The following is a 19,572-nucleotide window of genomic DNA, read 5'->3' as shown; positions in this document are numbered from 1 at the left end:
CAAAAATTGAAGGAGCAGAATGTAGCCATGACATTCACCCTAGAAACAAGAACACAAGGAGAAGCGAGTGTGAGTGAAAATACTTCTCATTCCAAGGGATCGAAGAGAAAGGAAGGATCTGAGAAGAGAAAACCTTCCAAGAAAAAACAAAAAGTGAATCCTGATTGTCCCCCGAGTACGTCTTCTAAGCATGAAAAGGAAATAAGTCAAGGAGAAGATCAAAGGCAAATAGTGTATGAAATTGATGAGTCTATGGAATCCATGGTACAAAATGATAAACAAGGCAAAGGACGAACACCTCAGCACTCATCAAGTCAATCTCTCCAGGTTGGTGCTAATGAACAACAGCAAGAAAAGAATCATGATGAAGCAACATCTCCTTTCAGAGACGATAGACCTCTGCCTAAGGAAATACAAGTAAGGGAAAGAAAGTCTTCCATTCCAGATTGGCTAAAAGAAAGACTGACAAGGATAGTTGTGGTTGAAGAGGAAGAACAAGTATTCGACTTGGAAAGTCTCATAGGAAATTCCCATGAAGAGATCGAAAAGAAGAAGGCTACAAAGATGTCGAAAGAAATTAGAGATGATGCAGGATCCAGGAAGATACAAGTAGCCACACCAGTAGCAGACAAGTATGAGGATGAGATTCTGGCAAAGGAATATGATCTAGAGACATTTGATCTTGGTCCACTTACCTCCGAGCAAGCCATGGAAGAAGCAACTGATTCAGTGAGAACACTTAATGACAAACTCAAAGAAGAAATGGAAAAGAATAAGAAGCTAGAAAGGGAGGTTAGTGCTTGGAGAAATTATTTTAGTCACCTTAGTCAACCATTGAGGCGACAGGATCTAGCAGTATCACCTTTACATGCACTTCATCCCGAATCAATAAATGAGGCAGAAAAGATGAAGAACTTAACCCAACTCATGAGTTCTTGGATTGATGAATCTTACAAGGTAGCCATTGAATTTGTAACAAGAATGATGAAGACAGTCCATCGTGCTATCCAAGTCCTTGAGATCATTCATATTCTATTGATAACTGTAGATGCATTCACTCACACTAGAGACGTTGTCATCCCGGTCTTGCAAGTGATAAGAAGGACGCCAAATCAGATTTTAGCACAAGAGAAGATAATGGATGGAGGAACCCATAGCCTTCTGCAATGGTCAATTTTACTCCAAATGAAGGAAGTTCTTTTCGAAGACATCAATACCAGATGTAGCCGAGTTGAAGGCATTATCCACCCTATTCAAGACAAGGTGTTTGATGTATTGTGTACAATCCTTGACAGAAGGATAGAGATCGAGACAGATGTAGATGTCCAAGAATTGGAAGACAGGATCAAGATCAATTTTTGCAAGGAGGAGAACATGGTCACAGAAAAGTAGCGAAATTAGATGTACGCTACTATGTTCCTGATCGAGAAAACGAAAGAGCTAGAGCCTGGATGGGAGACAACCCTTCTCGGAGCTTTTGATCAAGTCTTCCACTTGGAAGAACGAATGAAGAACCTCCATGAGATTCCCATTGCTGAGATCGAAGGGATAACGTCCAGATTCATTGAATATGCCAGAAAAGAGCATAGAAAAGGGAACAAAATTCTAGATGAAAAGTTGTTATAAAATGACGTGGTAACTTTATCCCCATTGGGCTATGTTTCCTCATTATTTGTGCCATTTTCTATTGGCTATGGATTGATAATGTTTATCTAAATGGGGTCTTTTTTGTAACAAACCCTAATTAGGGTTTAGGTGTCAAAATCTCAGTCGTTGATCTTCTTTTGATCCAAGCCATTCATTGTATTTGAGAGTGCTATATAAGCCCTCACTCATTTCATTTTAAGGAGTTAGAGAGTTAGAGTCAGAGAAAAGAGAAATAAGATTAAGATTGTTAGCAACAGAGAAATAATTAGTTTAGAGAGAAAGTTGAACAATTGTTGTTTTATTTGGCTATGAGATCAATGAAATATTTAAGTTATGGTGTTTTATTGCAATCCTTGTGGCTATTTTCATGGTCGTTTATCTTCTTGAATCACTCTTAGTAGAGATAGTATTTAAGTTTTAAGATTGAAGGACGAATGTTGTGCTTGATCTTTGGTAAGACTCATATTCCAAACCACTAGCTCCTTACTGATTGTAGGTACGCCCTGTGTGGTCAACTGGAGACATTAAGATTGTTTAAGAGTTCAATCATTGTTGGAGATACTGATATGTATCTTAGTGATAGTATCTATTCCATTGATGATTAGAAAATCATTGAATCCCTTTAGAAGATCGCACCAATTACAGTAGAGTTGTAATCTTTTGGCAATACTGAAATTGGTAGAGTTTTATCAAGACCAGTCCTCATTGAGTCATTCTTAGGATTAGTTTAGTCTCATCTCCTTAAAACCATTATCTTTTGCCCTTTTTTGAAACATCAGTTAGTATTAGGAGAATCCAGTTTCCTCATTGAAAAGTAGTTGCAAGAACAAGCTTTCCCAAAAAGTACGTAAGGCCCCTTGTAAAACAGCAAACACAACGACCACTGGTGCTTATCCACGAGTAGAGAACCTACATAACAGAACCTTGGAGTTTCTCCGATTGATCCTTCTGCAATATCTTCAGCATTCGGGAACTTTATTCAAGAGAGGATAAGATACCTTTGGGTATATTATTTTGTGTTTGGTCGTGTACAAAAGACATATCAACACAACTCAAGGCTCCAAATTCTAATTCTAAACCTATCCTAACAACTTGCAAAGGAAAAGGGGAGAAGGAAATGCTAAAATGAAAAGAGGTGATGCACCAAGATAAGAGATGTTTCTCTCCCCACCCAAAAATGACAAAGAATTAATTGAAATACCTTGGAGATGCACAAACTTCAGTTGCATGAATGACCCCAAACGCATGTATGGAGGTTAGAATTTGTTGAATGTCAAAAGGGGAGAAGGTTTCCCACAAGACACACCCAAAAACAGGTTAACACGGCATATACATGAGAGAGCCACAGACATACACTTACGATGAAGGTAAGAACACATACACAACATGCATAAGTTGAAGGCAAGGATGATGATTTCAATTCATTATAAGGCCAATGGCCAAACTTACAGTTGCAAAAATGCAAGAAATATACAAGTCTTCAAGAGAAATGAAAGAACATAAGAATAGCTCAAGCCAACAGGGACAAAACCCTTTACAAAGAGGCTTAATAGCCTTTATATAGCAAACAAATTGCAGCGGAGAGACCAATGGTCAAGGAGAGGAAATCTTGACCCTAGCGTGCACAAAGGAATGTCGATCAAGGAAGGCAGGGAAGTGCCAAACCTACCATAGTAAACATGGAAGCAACACAGCCATACCTTGACAAGGCAATCCCAAGAAGAAAAGTACTTCTAGAAGGTGGATTGCCTGATATTCCAAAGTCAAAGCATGCAGACCTGACATAAGGGCCATCAAGTAACCATATATAAGCATGGCACTATACTCCACATGATGGTCATCCTCCAAAAAATATTAAATGTGCCCTTGTAGCTCCACAAATGAAAGTAGACAAGTCACAGGAGTTGGTGGAGCATTAAAAGCCTTGAGTGTTGATCACACCATCTAGAAGTGTCGCAAGTCGTCAAAAGTTGAAAGGAAGAAACCTAGGATTCTGAATTTCCAGGTTCATGACAGGAAGAGTTGGGAAACTTGGGATTCTGAGTTTTCGAGTTCCTGAAGTGAAGAATTGGGAAACCTAGGATTCCAAGATTCTGGAGTCATGAAGGGAAGAATTGGGAAACCCAGGATTCCAAGTTTCCGGGTTCGTGAAGGGAAGAATTGGGAAACCTAGGATTCCAAGTTTTCGGATTCATGAAGGGAAGAATTGGGAAACCTGGGATACCGGGATCGGATTTTCAAATTCATCCAAGACCTACCTTAGACACCTTTGCAGGGGGCCGAGGCCGGAGGGTGCAGTCGTGCTCGCTCCTCTAAGCCATAGGCTTGTAGTTGTATTTACCTTTGGTATTTGTATGAAACATTTGATGATGATCATATGATGACATGGATTTTTAATTCCATGAGTTTTGTAATATTGTATACATTTGACAATATTTATATATCTATGTTTGTTATTTCCTTTAGCTACAATTTGCGTTTATGCTTATATGATTGATGTATACTTGTGTATGTAATCAAATGAGTGGAGTTTGATGATGTTATTGTGTCTTTAAGGTGTATTCAATAAAGGGTGCCTAAAACAAGTTTTAAATCTTTAAAAATCTCTAAATTTCTTGAGTTTTTCACTTTCCCAAGTCCAGCCAAGTCTGAAGCCGAGTCTGACTCCGAGTCCCGAGTCCGAGTCCGATCCAGCCTTGCCGAGTTCGAGCCAAGTCCGAGTCCCATTTCTTTGATTCTCACTGATGGACCAAAGGGTGTCATAAAATGACAACATTTTGGCGACCTATGCGGGATGCTTGCCTGCTAAGCATATAGATCAATAGCTTGTGTAATCGATTGGACACAAAGTCACAACTGCATCAAAGAAGAAAACTCTCTCCTTTGTAACCTACAAAAGATCAAAATTTGTCGAGGGGAACAACCTATGCTCATGCACTTCTTGGAAAACAGTAAACCTAACTAATATTTACACTATTACAATAAGAGGCAACTGATGTTTTTGCCTCTGTCAAAGAGGAAACTTTTGAAGGAGCTGATCTCTCAAGTACCATTGTTACATTCAGCATCTAGCTACAATGGTTGAAATCTCTTGTATGCATGCATTAGAGGACACATAATGTTCATGTGGTGAGAGAACACTTCACCATTCACTTTGCTACCGTAAGGGACCCACATAAAATAAGCCCCTAAAACACTTGAAGGTGCATCAAGCGCAGGTACAGCAGCAAAGGGGAAGTATTCCTACAAAAGTGAAAGAAACCTTTTCACACAAGGGGGAGTCATTGCTATCACAACTATCTTGCTTCAAGAATGAGTTAAAACCAAAGGAAAAGGCCTGAAACTCACATGGGGATGACAAGTATACCATACCCTTGTCTTGATCTGCATAAGGGGGCTTGTAATGTCCCCAACTTGAGATTACCTGAATTTTGCCCTAAATTAGTAATTCCACAATATAGTTTATCATTTTTTTCAAATTATGAGAGTGACTTCATCTAGTCATTCAATAAATTTAGGATTAGACAAATAAATACATGGATTAATAGCAAATACATTACATAGAATGATAAACATGTCTTTCTACCCATATTCAATCATAGTTTAGTTTGGTAGGAAAGCCTTGTGAGGGCGCCTGTAAATTGTTCAACCCAACTAAGCCCAAGAGCGCGCAGCGTCCTACTATGACAACTCACCTCTTGGCCCACAAGAGGCAGGAACGTCCCACTATGACAATTCCATCCCTTGGGGTGACCTACTTAGCTTGGGAGAACCGGTAAACTGCAATTCCCTAACGTACTTCCTCCATTCACTCCTTTGATTGATTACGAGATAAGAAATACGCACATATATACATAATCTAAGGAAATATAATCAAGTAACTTATTCATTATATCCATAATATATATATATATATAATCTTATCGATATTATTTCAAGTATATATATATGTATATCAAACTATTATAAATCTTGCTAACATCATTATCGTATATAACTCTATTATCCTTATTTTGTACTATATAAATCTTTTATGTAATATGAATGCATATTTAATTATGACTGTCATACCTATTGTAGTCTATATTAATATTACTATTAAATTCTGGATAAGAATATTATCAGGCTGCATATATTAAGCATACATATTAAGCACATCCCCATGCATTCCACCAAGAATAAGGATGTTACTGCCTGTAACGTAATAATAGTTCTGATCTGATCTGATCAATGATGTTCAATCAATATTAAATCATGAATCTTTCTTACCAATAAAGCTTGGTGACTGCTGTTCTAATCTTAATTGACCGAACTGCCTTTCTCCTTTTGCATTCGATGCCTCCTTAGATGCATGGCAATGAGCCTCTTATACCCTCCCTAATCGCTGAAAAATTGTGTCTCTAACCGGTGGTTATACCCATTGGAAAAAGACGTGTCTGTTTACTAATCTCTATTAGTTATTTGTTGCGCTCAACAAACTATTATATTCCTTTAATCAAATTGCAGCATGTACACGTATGACTTAGAATATAATTTAACAAATGTTAGTATGATCGTTGCCTTTTAATGATTTAATTGACGTTAATGATTTAATTGATGCAAAGGGTAGACAGATGTGTCAGATATGTCAGATCTGGTCTGCCATTATTTGAATATGCTAAATGATTATTCCTTTGTTTCCTTAATATTTATTTATGGTTTCTATGTTAATCATTTCTTTTTGGGGGATTTATCAATTAATGATCTTGAAATATTAATAAGAATTTTAAAAGATGTTATTTAATGAAATATATAATATAATAATTTGTTTATTATTAAGAGGTGCATTCAAATATAATGATATTTAATTCAAATGAACAATAAATTCATAATTTAATAATTGATGCATAATCATATTCAAATATAGATTACTATTATTTGACAATATGGGAACATCACAGGGCTCTTCAAACACATCAAATTGAAAACTTTGAAGCTCGAGTATACTGTCAAGTTGAGAAACCAAAAGATGGTCTGCATGACCAACATGTTGCTACTCAACATCATCAAACTTGGTATGTTGGTCCCAAGTGAAACATTCAAGCTCAAGCACATCATCCCTAATGCCAAAAGAAACATCTTCACCTTGAATGAAGACCTCGTATTCAAAATCACCAAATTCGGGGACAGGGGAGAACCAGCATACATCATAATCACATGTGTTGATATCCAACTCATCAACACAAATCTGAGGTTTACGAGACACCTCACACGAAGATATAAAATCTCCAAATTGTCTTTTTGTTTTTGTTTCTTCCTCTTGGCAACATAATGCAACAACCTCAGGCTCATGGCATGATCCATCTACCATGCTATCTGTAGCAAAACCATTACCACATGTGACCTCCTCAACATTAGCTTGCTGCTCCAGAGCTACCACCAAGGAAGGTGTAGACATATCCTTCTCCTCATGATCAATAAATAAAGGAAGATAGTCAAATGAGAGGACAAAGTCTTCTTTACCCTCACACTCTTGTTCAATGACTTGTTGTTGCAACTGATCATTCTCAATATCCTCCTGTGGCATCTCAACAAATCACCAAGCAAAGCAAGTCTCAACAAATCACCAATTACTCGCCATTTTTTCAACCTGAGTTTTATCAGTGTTTACTTGCTGAGTTATTTTTCCAATCTTTTTTAAAAACTCGCCAAGTTTTTGGCAAGTACTCACCAAGACTCCCCAAAAATTATCAATTTTTTTCCATTTAACTCAGCAACATGTCACAATTGAGGGAAAAAACATGAGTTAGACCTTGCAAAGAAATTGTTTTTATTTTGGTTTTATAAGCATTGGCTTTTGCCTTTAAAATAATTATGAAAATGGTGTGCACCATGAAGGTTTGTGTGGCTTTTAAGGTCTTCATTTGGACTCTATGGTAGGACTACCCCTCGACCCCGCTACATGGTATTGCCCCCAAATCACCACAAAAATAATAAAATACATTTGTAGCTATATTTTGCATAAAATTTAATTTTTTTCCAGAATTTAAGTGTTTTTTAAGAATGTGAGTTTTGCCAAGTTTTTTCTAAGTACTCTCCAAACCAAAAAAAATTGGCTTGCCAAGTACTCCTAAGTTCGAATTTGTGAACTATGCAACAACTTATCCCTCCAAACTTCAACAACAATAAGGTGTTCGTATGTCTTGCAAAACAACCTAATCCTAGTACCATCTCAAGGCACCAATATATAAGAGAAATGGATACAAGATACCATGAATGTTATTCCAAAATAAATGGTCAAGCTGAAATGGTAATTCATTAATTAACAAAGGAGAGTAAACTCCTTAAAGAAGTGATTACAGAACAATGTTTTTACAACAGAAACGATCGAGACAAAAAAAATAAAGGAAAGCTACACTAAAACTAGCTAAAGTACATAAATGACCATTATATACTAGTATCAACAATATTACTTTAATATCCTCCCTTAATGGCCATTCTACTAACTACACCAAGTTGCCCCCCTAAATTTTACAAACTTGTATAGGCTCAACGACTTGGTTAGAATGTTTGCAGTCTAATCCTCAGTTGGAGCATACTGCAACATCATAGATCCATCTTCAACAAGCTGTCGAATGAAGTGACAATGATGCTCTACGTGCTTTGTTCGCTCCTAAAAGACTAGATTCTTGGCAAGTTCTAGCACCCCTTCGTTGTCACAAAACAAGGGTGAAGGCCCTACTTGAGACATTTTCATGTCAGAAAGCATCCTTCGAAACCAAACTCCCTCACATACTACTTTAACAGTTCCCTAATACTCTACTTATGTCGAGGAAAGAGCTACTTCCTGCTGCTTCTTACTAGTCTATGTGACTGCACTCATGCCAAGTCTGAAGACATACTCAGAAGTAGACTCTTTGTCATTACCAGAACCTGCCCAATCTGAATCTGTAAAACCAATCAGTCGAGGATCTTTGCTTCTGCTATACAAAATGCCAACATCAAGTGTACCTTTCACATATCTCGGTACACGCTTTGCTGCAACCCAATGTTCTGCCTTAGGTGTTGTCACGAAGCGAGAGATGTAATTCACAAAATAACTTAGATCAGGTCTAGTGGTTGTAAGATAGATGAGGCTGCCAACTAGTTGCCTAAATGTAGACTAATTCACCACGGGTGAATATGATTAGCTTATAGTTTCAGCCCTTTCTCCATAGGTGTAGATGAGACTTTACAATCTGTCATCCTAGACTTGTCCACCAAACTACTAGCATACTTCGACTAAGATCAATCTCCTAAGATCATATAAGTTCTTCTCCTAGTGGTGGATATTATATGAGTTACTGTTCTATGCATTAAGGTAGTTACGTTGATATTATCATCAACTAAGGTTGCTCACTAACCTAAGGATTGTAGAAGTCTTGCACATTCATCACTCAATCATACCATTCCAAGCAAAACCTTAAAACATAAACAAAATGGAACCTTGTGCAAAGAAGTATATCAGATAATCTTTTCAATAATAGCCAAAAATACCAAGAGGATCTACAAGGGGCATTACAGCATGGACTTCAAAGGCTGAAACTTTTTCATTGCTTTGGGAACACACAACAATGATAAAATAATTTCCAAGAGGAGGGTGTTACACTTGGCATTGCTAAAACAAATACAAATGATCATATAATCAAGTAAAATCCATTAGTGAGATAACTGGCCAAGAAACCAAATCTTGCAAAGCAGCCATGAAACATGGGCTGCCCAACATAAATTCTTATATATAGCAAAGAGCAAAAGAAAAAATAAGTACCTAAAAGATTTTAATTGAAGCCTGCAAAAATCTACTTTTAATGGCACTATCTTTAGAAAAAGACAATACTTTTCTTCCATACAAAGGAACAAATGATATAGACCTAAAGAAGGCATTCCAAAATGAGATGTGAGGAAGTACCAATGGGCTCACTGAACACTATATAAATGCCAGAGGGGTTCCATCAACCTCAAAAAATCACCACATTGACAAGAAATGCTTAAGGGAATTGAAGACACCCCTAAAAAGTACACACATTTTAGATATGAAAAGTTATAAACCACATTATTACCTAAGAAAAAGAAATGTGGATACTTCATTGCAACTCATTAAGGATTATTGGGCTGAAATGTGGGTGTCTATCATTTCTGATGGATGGAAATATTGTAAAAATAAGTCTCTAATTGACATAATTGCAATGTGCAATATAGGGGCAGTGATTTTTAGGAAAATTGGCCGAGAGGGTCAAGCATTCAAAATTCTTCACCAATATTCATAGAATCTATTTAGTCGGTTGGGTCTCAAAACATTGTCCAAGTCACGAGCTAATGCTAAAAATTATAAATCCACAAGGCTTGTCAGTGGAGTGATGATACAAGCACATATTTTTGGAGTGTTCTAATCGCTCACTCAACTTGATAATGCGAAAGTTAAGCAGCCAGTTACAGTGGAGAAAACAAATTTATACATAATCTAAAGAGACCCATATACTTTGTGATAATCATCTTATGTCACAAGTTCTCTTCAAGTGCTTTCCTAAATTGGAGTCACAAAGGTTAATTTAATGAAATAATGTTTTATTTTTATTTAAATTTTAGTTAATACTTTATTTAACTAACATGTATTTTAAATTAACTAACTCTACCTTTACTTATAACTTTTAATTACATTTTTATAAATTGATAAAAGTTTTCAAATTTGTATTGACTTTGACTAAATAAGTTACGAGTACCTCTTCAGCTGAGCAAAACTAGAGTATGCACTACCTTCTCCACTCAGTTAGGTGCAAGCAGTTGGCAGTCTGAAGGCACACAATTTTGTGTATTTACCTTCCAGCTTGCACCTTGTAAGACATAAGCAAACCAAATACAAAGACAGGTCGATGATGCATTGGGATGTGGTGCCAAAGCATCCCAACTTGAACTTCCATCACACAATCTTCCTTACTGTCAACTAAAGAAGAGAGGCACGAGGCTACTGTGCAAGACCTACGTATTGCAGCTAATAGGGGTACTGTTGGTACTGCTTATGGTTTTGATAAACAAATTGATGATGTTGATGCGGTTAATGAAGAGTAATGTGGTGATTTATTTTTCAATGCACAACATGTAGTTCATCTACTGCCTATAGTCTATTAGTATATTTTTAACATATCTTATATATACACCATTTTGATTTATCATTTAAGATTTCACATTGAATCGTCAATTATACTGTTATGTGGTCCATTCATATTATGGTTAATATTTTATATTTCACTATTTTATAAGTTTTTTGAACAGCCATATGCAACCCAGCTATTGAAATTACCAATATATCACTGCCCAAACACAATCCAGCAGCAGGAAAAAAAACACTCAGGAGCGGGGAGTAGGATGGGGAGCATGATGGGTGGTAAAGAGTCAGCTGTGCATGTCGGAGGCAGCTTTAATGTGCAACAGTAGGCCATATTGGCAAGGAAGAAAATTTGTAGTCTTTTGCCAACCTTGATTGGCTTTTTATTCTTTTAATGAGTGAAAAAATTGAATCTATCTTCATTCAGTATCCAAAAACACAAGGATATATGTCAATACTGATATGAATATTATAAAAATATATAGGATCAATCAATACTGATCCATTTGGTTAGAAAAAAACAGCACAATTGCCATTTAAAGTAATATCCTCGGAGCTAGCACAAAATTTCTTTAGTGGAAAGTACGAAGATCTTAGAAGAAAAAAATATATAATGAAAAAAAACAAGAGAGATACAAACCTTAATGTGGTCCACTTTAACTGTAAGGGGATCCTCACTAACCTGCAGAGATAAAACAGCCATCTGAAATTTTTCCCCTATCTCAAACTTCTGTATAGTTCATCCAGTTTAACATACAACATTGTATTGGGCTGGAACACTAAGAGAAAAAATCATAAAATTCTAGGTGTCATATAGCTGCTAAGTCAAAATCATTATACCATCTCAGTGATCCGCAGACGTCGGTGGCCAATTAGAACCACTTGATCACCTTGTATACTAGTAATCTGTTGAGAACATAATGATCTGAAAGCCATTAGAAACAGTTCAAAATTACCACAAATGTTATGCATCAGAAGAACTCAGTATAAACACAAAACATACTCTTAATTCTTATAAGGCATGGGTAAATTATTCACTAGAAATGAGCTCTGTTGTTAACTGGTGCAGTAGATCTAGCTGGAAGTCACATTGTTTAAGTTCGATCAAATTTGTGAATCTTGAACATTTGATGAATACAAGCAAAATTAATAGACACTAGAAGCAAAAAGCCATTGTCAGGACTAGACTAACAAATCTACTAATTGAACATCTCTTCCAATAATGATACCTGAGCCAATGTGCCAACTTCATGCAAACGCTTGTAAAGAGCTTCCCCTTTCAATTCATATATATTTTTCTCTGTTTCACTACCAGACACAAAACGAGAGTCGCTTCCAGCCTCATCTTTGACCAAAAAAGCACCAGCATAAGGTACAGATCTCTTACGATTCTCTATCAATGCAGCTAAAAGTTTTGGATCCTGTAGATAAGTCCAAGTTCAGCAAAAACTTAACTATATCATTACAATATCATAATATCATCTATTTGAGGAAAAAATTTACTCAAAATAAACTATTAACAAGCTGTATTAATAAATGAACAGGAGATATAAAAATGAATTTTAGATTATTTTGCCAGAAGAACTTTTGGTGATTTATGCAATTCCTTGTACAGGAAAAGAATCAGGCAGACAAGATTCAATTCCGTTGACTTTGTTTAATCTCAGTTTATGCCATTCACTATGCCTAATTGTCATCTATTTTGAAAGTTTGGAGATTTTATATATGTTGTGTTTTGCTGTGTCCCAAGTTTTTAATAAGCTGACTCTGCTTGCCAAGTAATTGCTGAGCCATATAAGGTGACTTTGTTCTTATGTTTTCTTCCAATTCACAATGTGAGTTTATTCTTATGTGCATTTCCAAAACTATTGCAGTGAGCCATATAGATTCTTCACAAGATCAACTACTAGCTTACATGCTCTCCAAACATTGAACTTAATTTGCATGCTTCGACAGATGCGTCTTCCTAGGTTGCAGGAAAGAGATAACATCCCCATAAGCACATAATCTTCTCCACACAACGTACTATTTAAGTTTTGAACAAACTTATGGTGAATTATAAGAAAGTATCAGCCCTAGTTTTGACAACCATATTTCATTTAGTCTCATCTCCTGTTTTTAAGTTGTTCACCACTTTATTATTCTGTGCTTTATTCATTGTTGTTCGTATTTGGCCAGAACAAAAATTAGGCATTCCCTTATGACAGTTTACATAGATATATGAGTGTCCCTTTGACTGCTTCCTATGCTAATATGGAAGTTTTGGGGTGCAAATTTCTAGGTTGACGTGTCAGCATCCTCCCTCTCTCCAGGATCGAAAACAGTGCCAAGTTCAGTGTTGTGTTGTGGACCTTCTCTATCTTGAGGATGTTTGATATATCATGTCTTTAAATTCAAAAAATATTTTATACAGTGACACCTATCCAGCTTCTATCATTTTTTGAGAACTGTACCACAATGCAAACATGATAAAATTAATGTGCAACTGCAGAAGAATGACGAATATTTTTCTCATATATCAAAAACATTTCTTGCTCAACTTTTAAGTAGGTACGTGTTAAATACCTTCACATAAATTGGCATATAGAAACCTGGAAACAAAGGCCTATGTGGCAGTGGCAAAGCAATGACCTGCACAAGTAAAAGGACTCCATCAGAAATGTGAGGTAATTCATATATGATATCATTGTTTATGTAGGAGTGAAGATGGGCATACAAGTCTTCAAATTATTGATGAAATCAAATAACCAATAAATTCCGCTTACAATCAGCCTAAGAACAAAAGGTCTTTCCCTTACAAACTGAAAGGGCATGTAATGTCCCTACTTTGAAATATAATTTAATAATAAATAATAAAAAAATTAAAATACAAAAGAATAAATATAAAAAATTATAATTAAAATATAAAAGAGTGTAATTAATATAAATAAAATTCGATTAAAGCTAATGAAAGGTCAAAAGGCATGAAATGATAAGTTGCGACTCCCTCAAATGTGAGATATAAAAGGGAGAAAAGAAACTCATTTGAGGGGGGAAGAATTTGAAAAATGAGAGTGCAAATCTGATTTAAATAAGAAGTGCAGATCTGATTATGAAAGGTTGTGTCCCTTTCAAAGAGCAGAAATAATGAAGAGTTGCACTCTTTCAAAAGGTGCTAATGGTGAAAGGGTGTGTCTCTTGCCAAAGGGCATGCATGATGAAGAGGTGTGACCTCTCCCTCACATTGAGAGATATAAAGGAAAGGAACTAAAGCATCCAATAACATCACCATGGATTGATAAGATCGGAACTGTTATTAAGTTACAGGCAGTAATATCTTTGTCCTTGGTGGTATGCATGGGGATGAGCTGAGTATGTATGTTTAATATATGAAACCTGATAATGTTCTTATGCAGAATTAATAGTAATATTAGTATGGATTGCAATATGTATGACAGTCATACTTAATTTCATATATATTCATAATACATAAGAAATTAGTATACTTATAGTATAAATCATGTTATTACTGTCAGTATTTAAGAAGATGGGAATTAGATGTTCCAAAGAGGGGCAGTCTAAATCCAAGCAATACGTTAAGTCCCAAGATAGGGTGGGGATCAGCAACCCACAAGCCTTGAGGGCATAGACCCAAGATAGGTAAGGGCTTGGATCGGTAAACTTTGAGGGAACCTATTGTATTTGGTCTCTAAGAGCTTTGGTAACATACATAGACCCTTCTCCCTTAAAACTGAAATAGTGGCAAGGTTTGATATCTATATTAAAAACTATAAATAATGAAATTAATAATCTAGTAGGGAAAATAAATAAGAACTTGTTAATAACTAATTGAAGAATATCAATGAATTTTATTATATTGAAATAGATCAAGTAGGGGACATTACAAATTAATATCTCAAAAATGGAAGCATGAAAACAAAAGTTGTGTATTCAAATGCTTTAAAACTGAAAAAGAAAAAGAACAGCTGATGGAACGGTGGTTAAGCAATTCTCCACATTTAAAACAATTACACTAGAAAACATGAGGTCAATAATTAATACAAACATGATGTCAAAGTTTATGTAGAAATAAAGATAGATATATAAGCAAACCAAAAGAATTGACCAAATCAATAGTCAATAAATCAGAAATCCTCTCATGATCAGGCTAATGACAGAGCTCTGTTTGTTACTATCAGAATGTACAACTGTCTTTCAAAATCTCAAAATAAATATTAGAAATGCAATTATTATCTTCTAGCTGTCACTCAAAGATTTACCTGCTAGAAAAAATGATTGTGTGCTAAAAACGTAATTTTAAAAGCAATTCTTCTATCCACATACACAGAGACACAACCTACACCTTTTGAGAGGGTTTAAAGCCCAGGTTCAAAGTATCTTGGCAATAGGCATTTAGTCAAAAAATCAATGTTGTGCATGCATATGCCATTCTTCAAGTAGAAATCCAATTGTGATGAAGTTAGTTCTTACTCTCCTTCAGTTGAAATGCTTGTGAATAACTCTAAGTCATATTTACATTTTTACAGAGAAACTATTTGATCACACATGATTTAAAATTCAGAAAAATGCTAATGATTGTCCCATTGGTTTTAGCATTTGATAATCAATCCAGATAAGGCCTCATGCAAACAACTATAAATGTCTTACCATGAAAGACAATGGTAACATTAAATTGACATGGTATTCTTATATAACCAGATGATTCATAAGAGGCAAATTACTTTTGACTTGATAGTGTAGAATCATCTGTTGCATCGATCATTTAATAATGCTTTGTCATGACCAGATACAAGTAGCGAATGAAAAAGCAGATTGCAAGATTGGAATTGTCTTATGAAGTAAGACTTCAAAATTTCATGGCAAATAGAAACAATCGCTTGTTAACAGCAGTCAAATTTCTGTGGATTGAAGGCAATAAGACACATTGTTTGATCAACCCTTTCCCCATTTGGCAATAGCTGCTTCCTGTATAACAGAATGATTAGTTAGGAAACAATATATTATTTAAGGAGCAAAACTGCATGAAGAATCGTGCGATTTGCAAGGAATGGACACTGCCCATTCCAGCAGCCACATCTTTATGGAAGGTCACAACTCTCCACTCCGATGGAGGAGTATAAGAAGACACCAAACTACAGCAGAAGCACTCATTCGCAGCAGACCGATCTGAATAGTAACATATCGGTTCCTTGTGGAATATATATGTGTGTGTATACATATACATATACATATATGCATTTAATAATATATGAACAATTATATGATTCTCTACTGCAATAATCGATCATGATAGTGCAAGGAGAGGGAACGTCTGTGGATCCCTCACTAGGTACACCACCTCCTGAAGATGGTTAAGGACCACATGAGGCCAAGGGGGACAGAGTTTCCACTCTTGGACCTAGGGTAGATGGTCATTTTAAGGGCACCTTGCTGTAGTCTCCCCTATGAACCCTATATTGATCAATTGTTGAGGCGAACTAGAGGGGATCCTCAATCATAAAAGGAGAGAAAGATGCATGATAGAGGGGAACAGCATACAGGCCTCACTAGGTACAGCACCTCATGAAGATGATTAAGGACCACATAAGGCCAAGAGGGACAGAGTTTCTACCCATGGGCCTAGGCTAGGGGATATTTAGGGCACCTTATCATGTCTCCCATCTCAACCCTCATTATGGTTGAACCCCCACATAACCTTTTAGATTTGTAATGTTTTATAAATATATAAATTTCTTAACCCTAGAAATGGATGTATCTCATGAATTATATCTACATTATTATCTAACTCGGTTGTAGATTTCCAAAGCAGACATATCTCCATCTTATTCTTGGGTAAGGATTATATCATTAACTATATTATGCTCTTTGTTTTGTTTTGGATTTGTGAATTTAGGGCAAAGTATAAGGTGACCCAAGAAAGGGACATTACATGCTTAATCAAATAACACTAACATATAGATCGACAAGATGATTCATAAGACAGACAACACATTAAACTTGACTTGATAGTGTACCATCATTTGTTGCATCAATCATTATATGATGCTTAATCAAATAAAACCAACATATCAGCGGTACAAGAAAAATAGTCAATTAGGCTAAACATCATTCTACTACTAGAATTAATGACCCCCAGGAACATTCATGCCAGATAACAATTGCTATCAAATCCCAAGTCAGAGCATGTCCTTTCAGTTGGCTTTAAGAGTGATCAATAAGTAGCAGAAGGTTGTGAGATGAAAAAGCTCTTGACAAGAGCTTTGTACTTGACCCCTATTCTAAAATTGAGTTGAAGCTTGTGGGCATGTCTATCCCAAGGGATACAGATCACAAAATTCTGTACAAAATCTACCAACAGACTCAAGGATATTGTTCAAGGAATTCTACCAAAATTCTAATAAATTAGTCGGAAATTTAGAAAGTAAAATGACATAAACGCTTCGGCAGCCCAATAGGACTGAGAATGATTTGATAAATTTGTTAGAAGTTCAAGAAGGGATACAGAAGGTTCTCTAAGCGAATAGAGAAACAACTTCATCAAAATTTCCGCATGTTTCAAAGTAAGCAATGTAACATGTGAACATATTAGCAAAATCAAGAGCTTACTAGCGCATTAATGTATGTCCACATCATACAGACACATCCCTTTCAATACTAATATTAAAATACCTCATGCATAAAAATATAAAAAACTATGGGTGGTCTTTATTTTATTTTATTTCAATAAACAGTTGAGATAAGTTAGAGGTCTGCACGGATTGAAGCACTCTGTTGAAATTGAACCAATAGCGCAAAAGGCGCTCCAACTTCAGGAGGCCGAGAAGCACAATTCCAAACTCCAATGTCAAATAAAAAATAAATAGAGCAATTCAAATTTGATAGCTGAATTAATAACGTCGTTATTTAAATTCCTCGACTTCTTCAATCTATCCATAGAGTGCCTAAAGTTTTTTACTTCAATTGTTTCTAACGACTCTTTCACGAGTTTGAATAAGTGTAGCACTGCAGCCTTGATCGCTGAAATCACAGTTTTCCTATATTTAATCAGCATTTTAAAATAAGGTCCTAGAAAACCTAACCGTCAGATAATCCTCTGGACGTGGATTGGTTGAAACAATTGCCGACGAAGATGCTTTCAAGGGCGCTTCTTCAACCGCAGCACCCGCCGCCTCTCCCTTGACGTCCCCGCCGCTCCCACCTGAAGAACCTCCCTCCGACGATCCCCCGGCGTCCGAACCGTCGCCGCCTTTTCCTGAATCCGAGCAAAAACAGCGCCATCGATACGCCAAATGAACCACATCGTTATTCTGCTCCCAAAACCGCAGCAACGGTGACCTGCCGCCCCGCGGAAGAATACTGCTAGGAAGGCATGGGTTCGAAACTCCGAACGCGAGTCTTCTTATCAGACTCTGTGAAGAAGAAGTCGAAGGCGATAGCACTTTAAGCATTAGATAGGATGCCAAATGAGGGAAAAGCCTAATGTGGCTAGAAATACGAATTTGTTTCTATCAAACTTTCTGAGTTTAAAATTTGGCGGAACTCGAGCTTCCCAGGGCCAAAATGATTGAGTTTTGACCAAAACTTGCAGCTCTCAGTTTTAAAAAATTGTTCATTGTAATTTCCCGAACGCACTTGTCTCGCAATTTAGCTCGCAAAATACTGTTTTGTAGGTCTCTGGTTCTTGAATGGCCCTGGTAGGCAGGCTTGCGCACTAGGTTTTTCCTGATATTGTTTGCAAAACCCTTCAAAAACCCTCGATGAATGTCATTTTATGAAACGTATATTAATCGTATGCGTACTAGATGTTGGATACGAATGGTATTCGTTTATACTTTCTTGGAAGACAAGGCAGGAGACAAATGTTATGCTTGAAGGAGATCTAAGTCTAGGCTTTGTTCGCCTTTTTTTTTTAAAATTTTATGTCCATAGATAATTTTGTCTTAAATTTATATGAGGGTTAGCTTTTAGCTATTAAACGCCAAGAGATAAACGAGCGTTATTTGTCTTTGAAAAATTGTAATGATAGAAATTTGTTTTGTTTAATAATATTGTTTTATTTAATGAGAATAGTTACAATAATCAAATGATTAATTTTAATAATATAAAATTTAAAGTATGAATAATTTATTTTACATAATGATGAAAAATATTTTTAAAAGTAAGCTATTTAATTTTATGAAAATAGTGTATAATTTAAATAATTAGTGTAGATATCTTAAATACATTTACACACATACAATTAAAATGTCAATAATCATCATGTAAATTAAGATCTTTAAGTAAGAATATACAAAGCCATCAACAAACGATCAAGAATCAATCTTACACAGCCACATCATCATTGTCAAAAGCTCCCACTGAAAGTGTAAATAAGCTATCCATGGCACCATAATAAAACCACTCTCTAAGATGAGAATCAAACAACGTGCTCACATAATCAAAGAACTCAACAATATATATTGTAGACACCTAAAAAGGTATCATTGATCATGTACTAATTATTTCTCTAATTGATTAAATAATTATTTAATTAAGTTAATTAATCTTATTCTTCTAATTTCATATTTCCTCATCATTTTACTAATTATTTTATTTCCTATTCTATCGTCATTTAATCATTTTAACCATCTTCTAAATATTAATTAAATATTTATTATTTAATTAATTATGATCAATTCCCCAAATTAAAATAATCTTTATTATTTAAATAAACTAATTCTATTTTCAATTTCTATCTCTAATCATCTAATCATTCAACCCTTTTCTAAATATTAATTAAATATTTATTATTTAATTAATTGTGA

General features: G+C 35.6%; 1 protein-coding gene across 4 annotated transcripts in view; it reads right to left on the bottom strand.

The window, feature by feature from the left end:
* Positions 1–18,579, bottom strand: part of LOC131046144 (lon protease homolog, mitochondrial) — a 149,527-nt gene extending 130,948 nt beyond the window's left edge. For 2 of the 4 annotated variants that reach the window (XM_057979813.2, XM_057979814.2), the window contains exons 1-5: positions 17,848–18,578; positions 13,334–13,399; positions 11,998–12,189; positions 11,609–11,674; positions 11,409–11,450 (exon numbers count right to left, since the gene is read on the bottom strand). In XM_057979813.2, coding sequence (XP_057835796.2) covers positions 11,409–11,450; positions 11,609–11,674; positions 11,998–12,189; positions 13,334–13,399; positions 17,848–18,216 — 735 coding nt within the window. In that variant the 5' untranslated portion in view covers positions 18,217–18,578. Of the gene's footprint in view, positions 1–11,408; positions 11,451–11,608; positions 11,694–11,997; positions 12,190–13,333; positions 13,400–17,847 lie in introns of those variants that run through there. The other 2 variants (XM_057979815.2, XM_057979816.2) reach the window with 2 other exon arrangements.
* Between the last annotated feature and the right edge of the window lie 993 nt (positions 18,580–19,572).

The sequence above is a fragment of the Cryptomeria japonica genome, chromosome 4, assembly GCF_030272615.1.
Source record: "Cryptomeria japonica chromosome 4, Sugi_1.0, whole genome shotgun sequence".
Taxonomy (NCBI): domain Eukaryota; kingdom Viridiplantae; phylum Streptophyta; class Pinopsida; order Cupressales; family Cupressaceae; genus Cryptomeria; species Cryptomeria japonica.
This window is presented reverse-complemented; position numbering and strand designations above follow the sequence as displayed.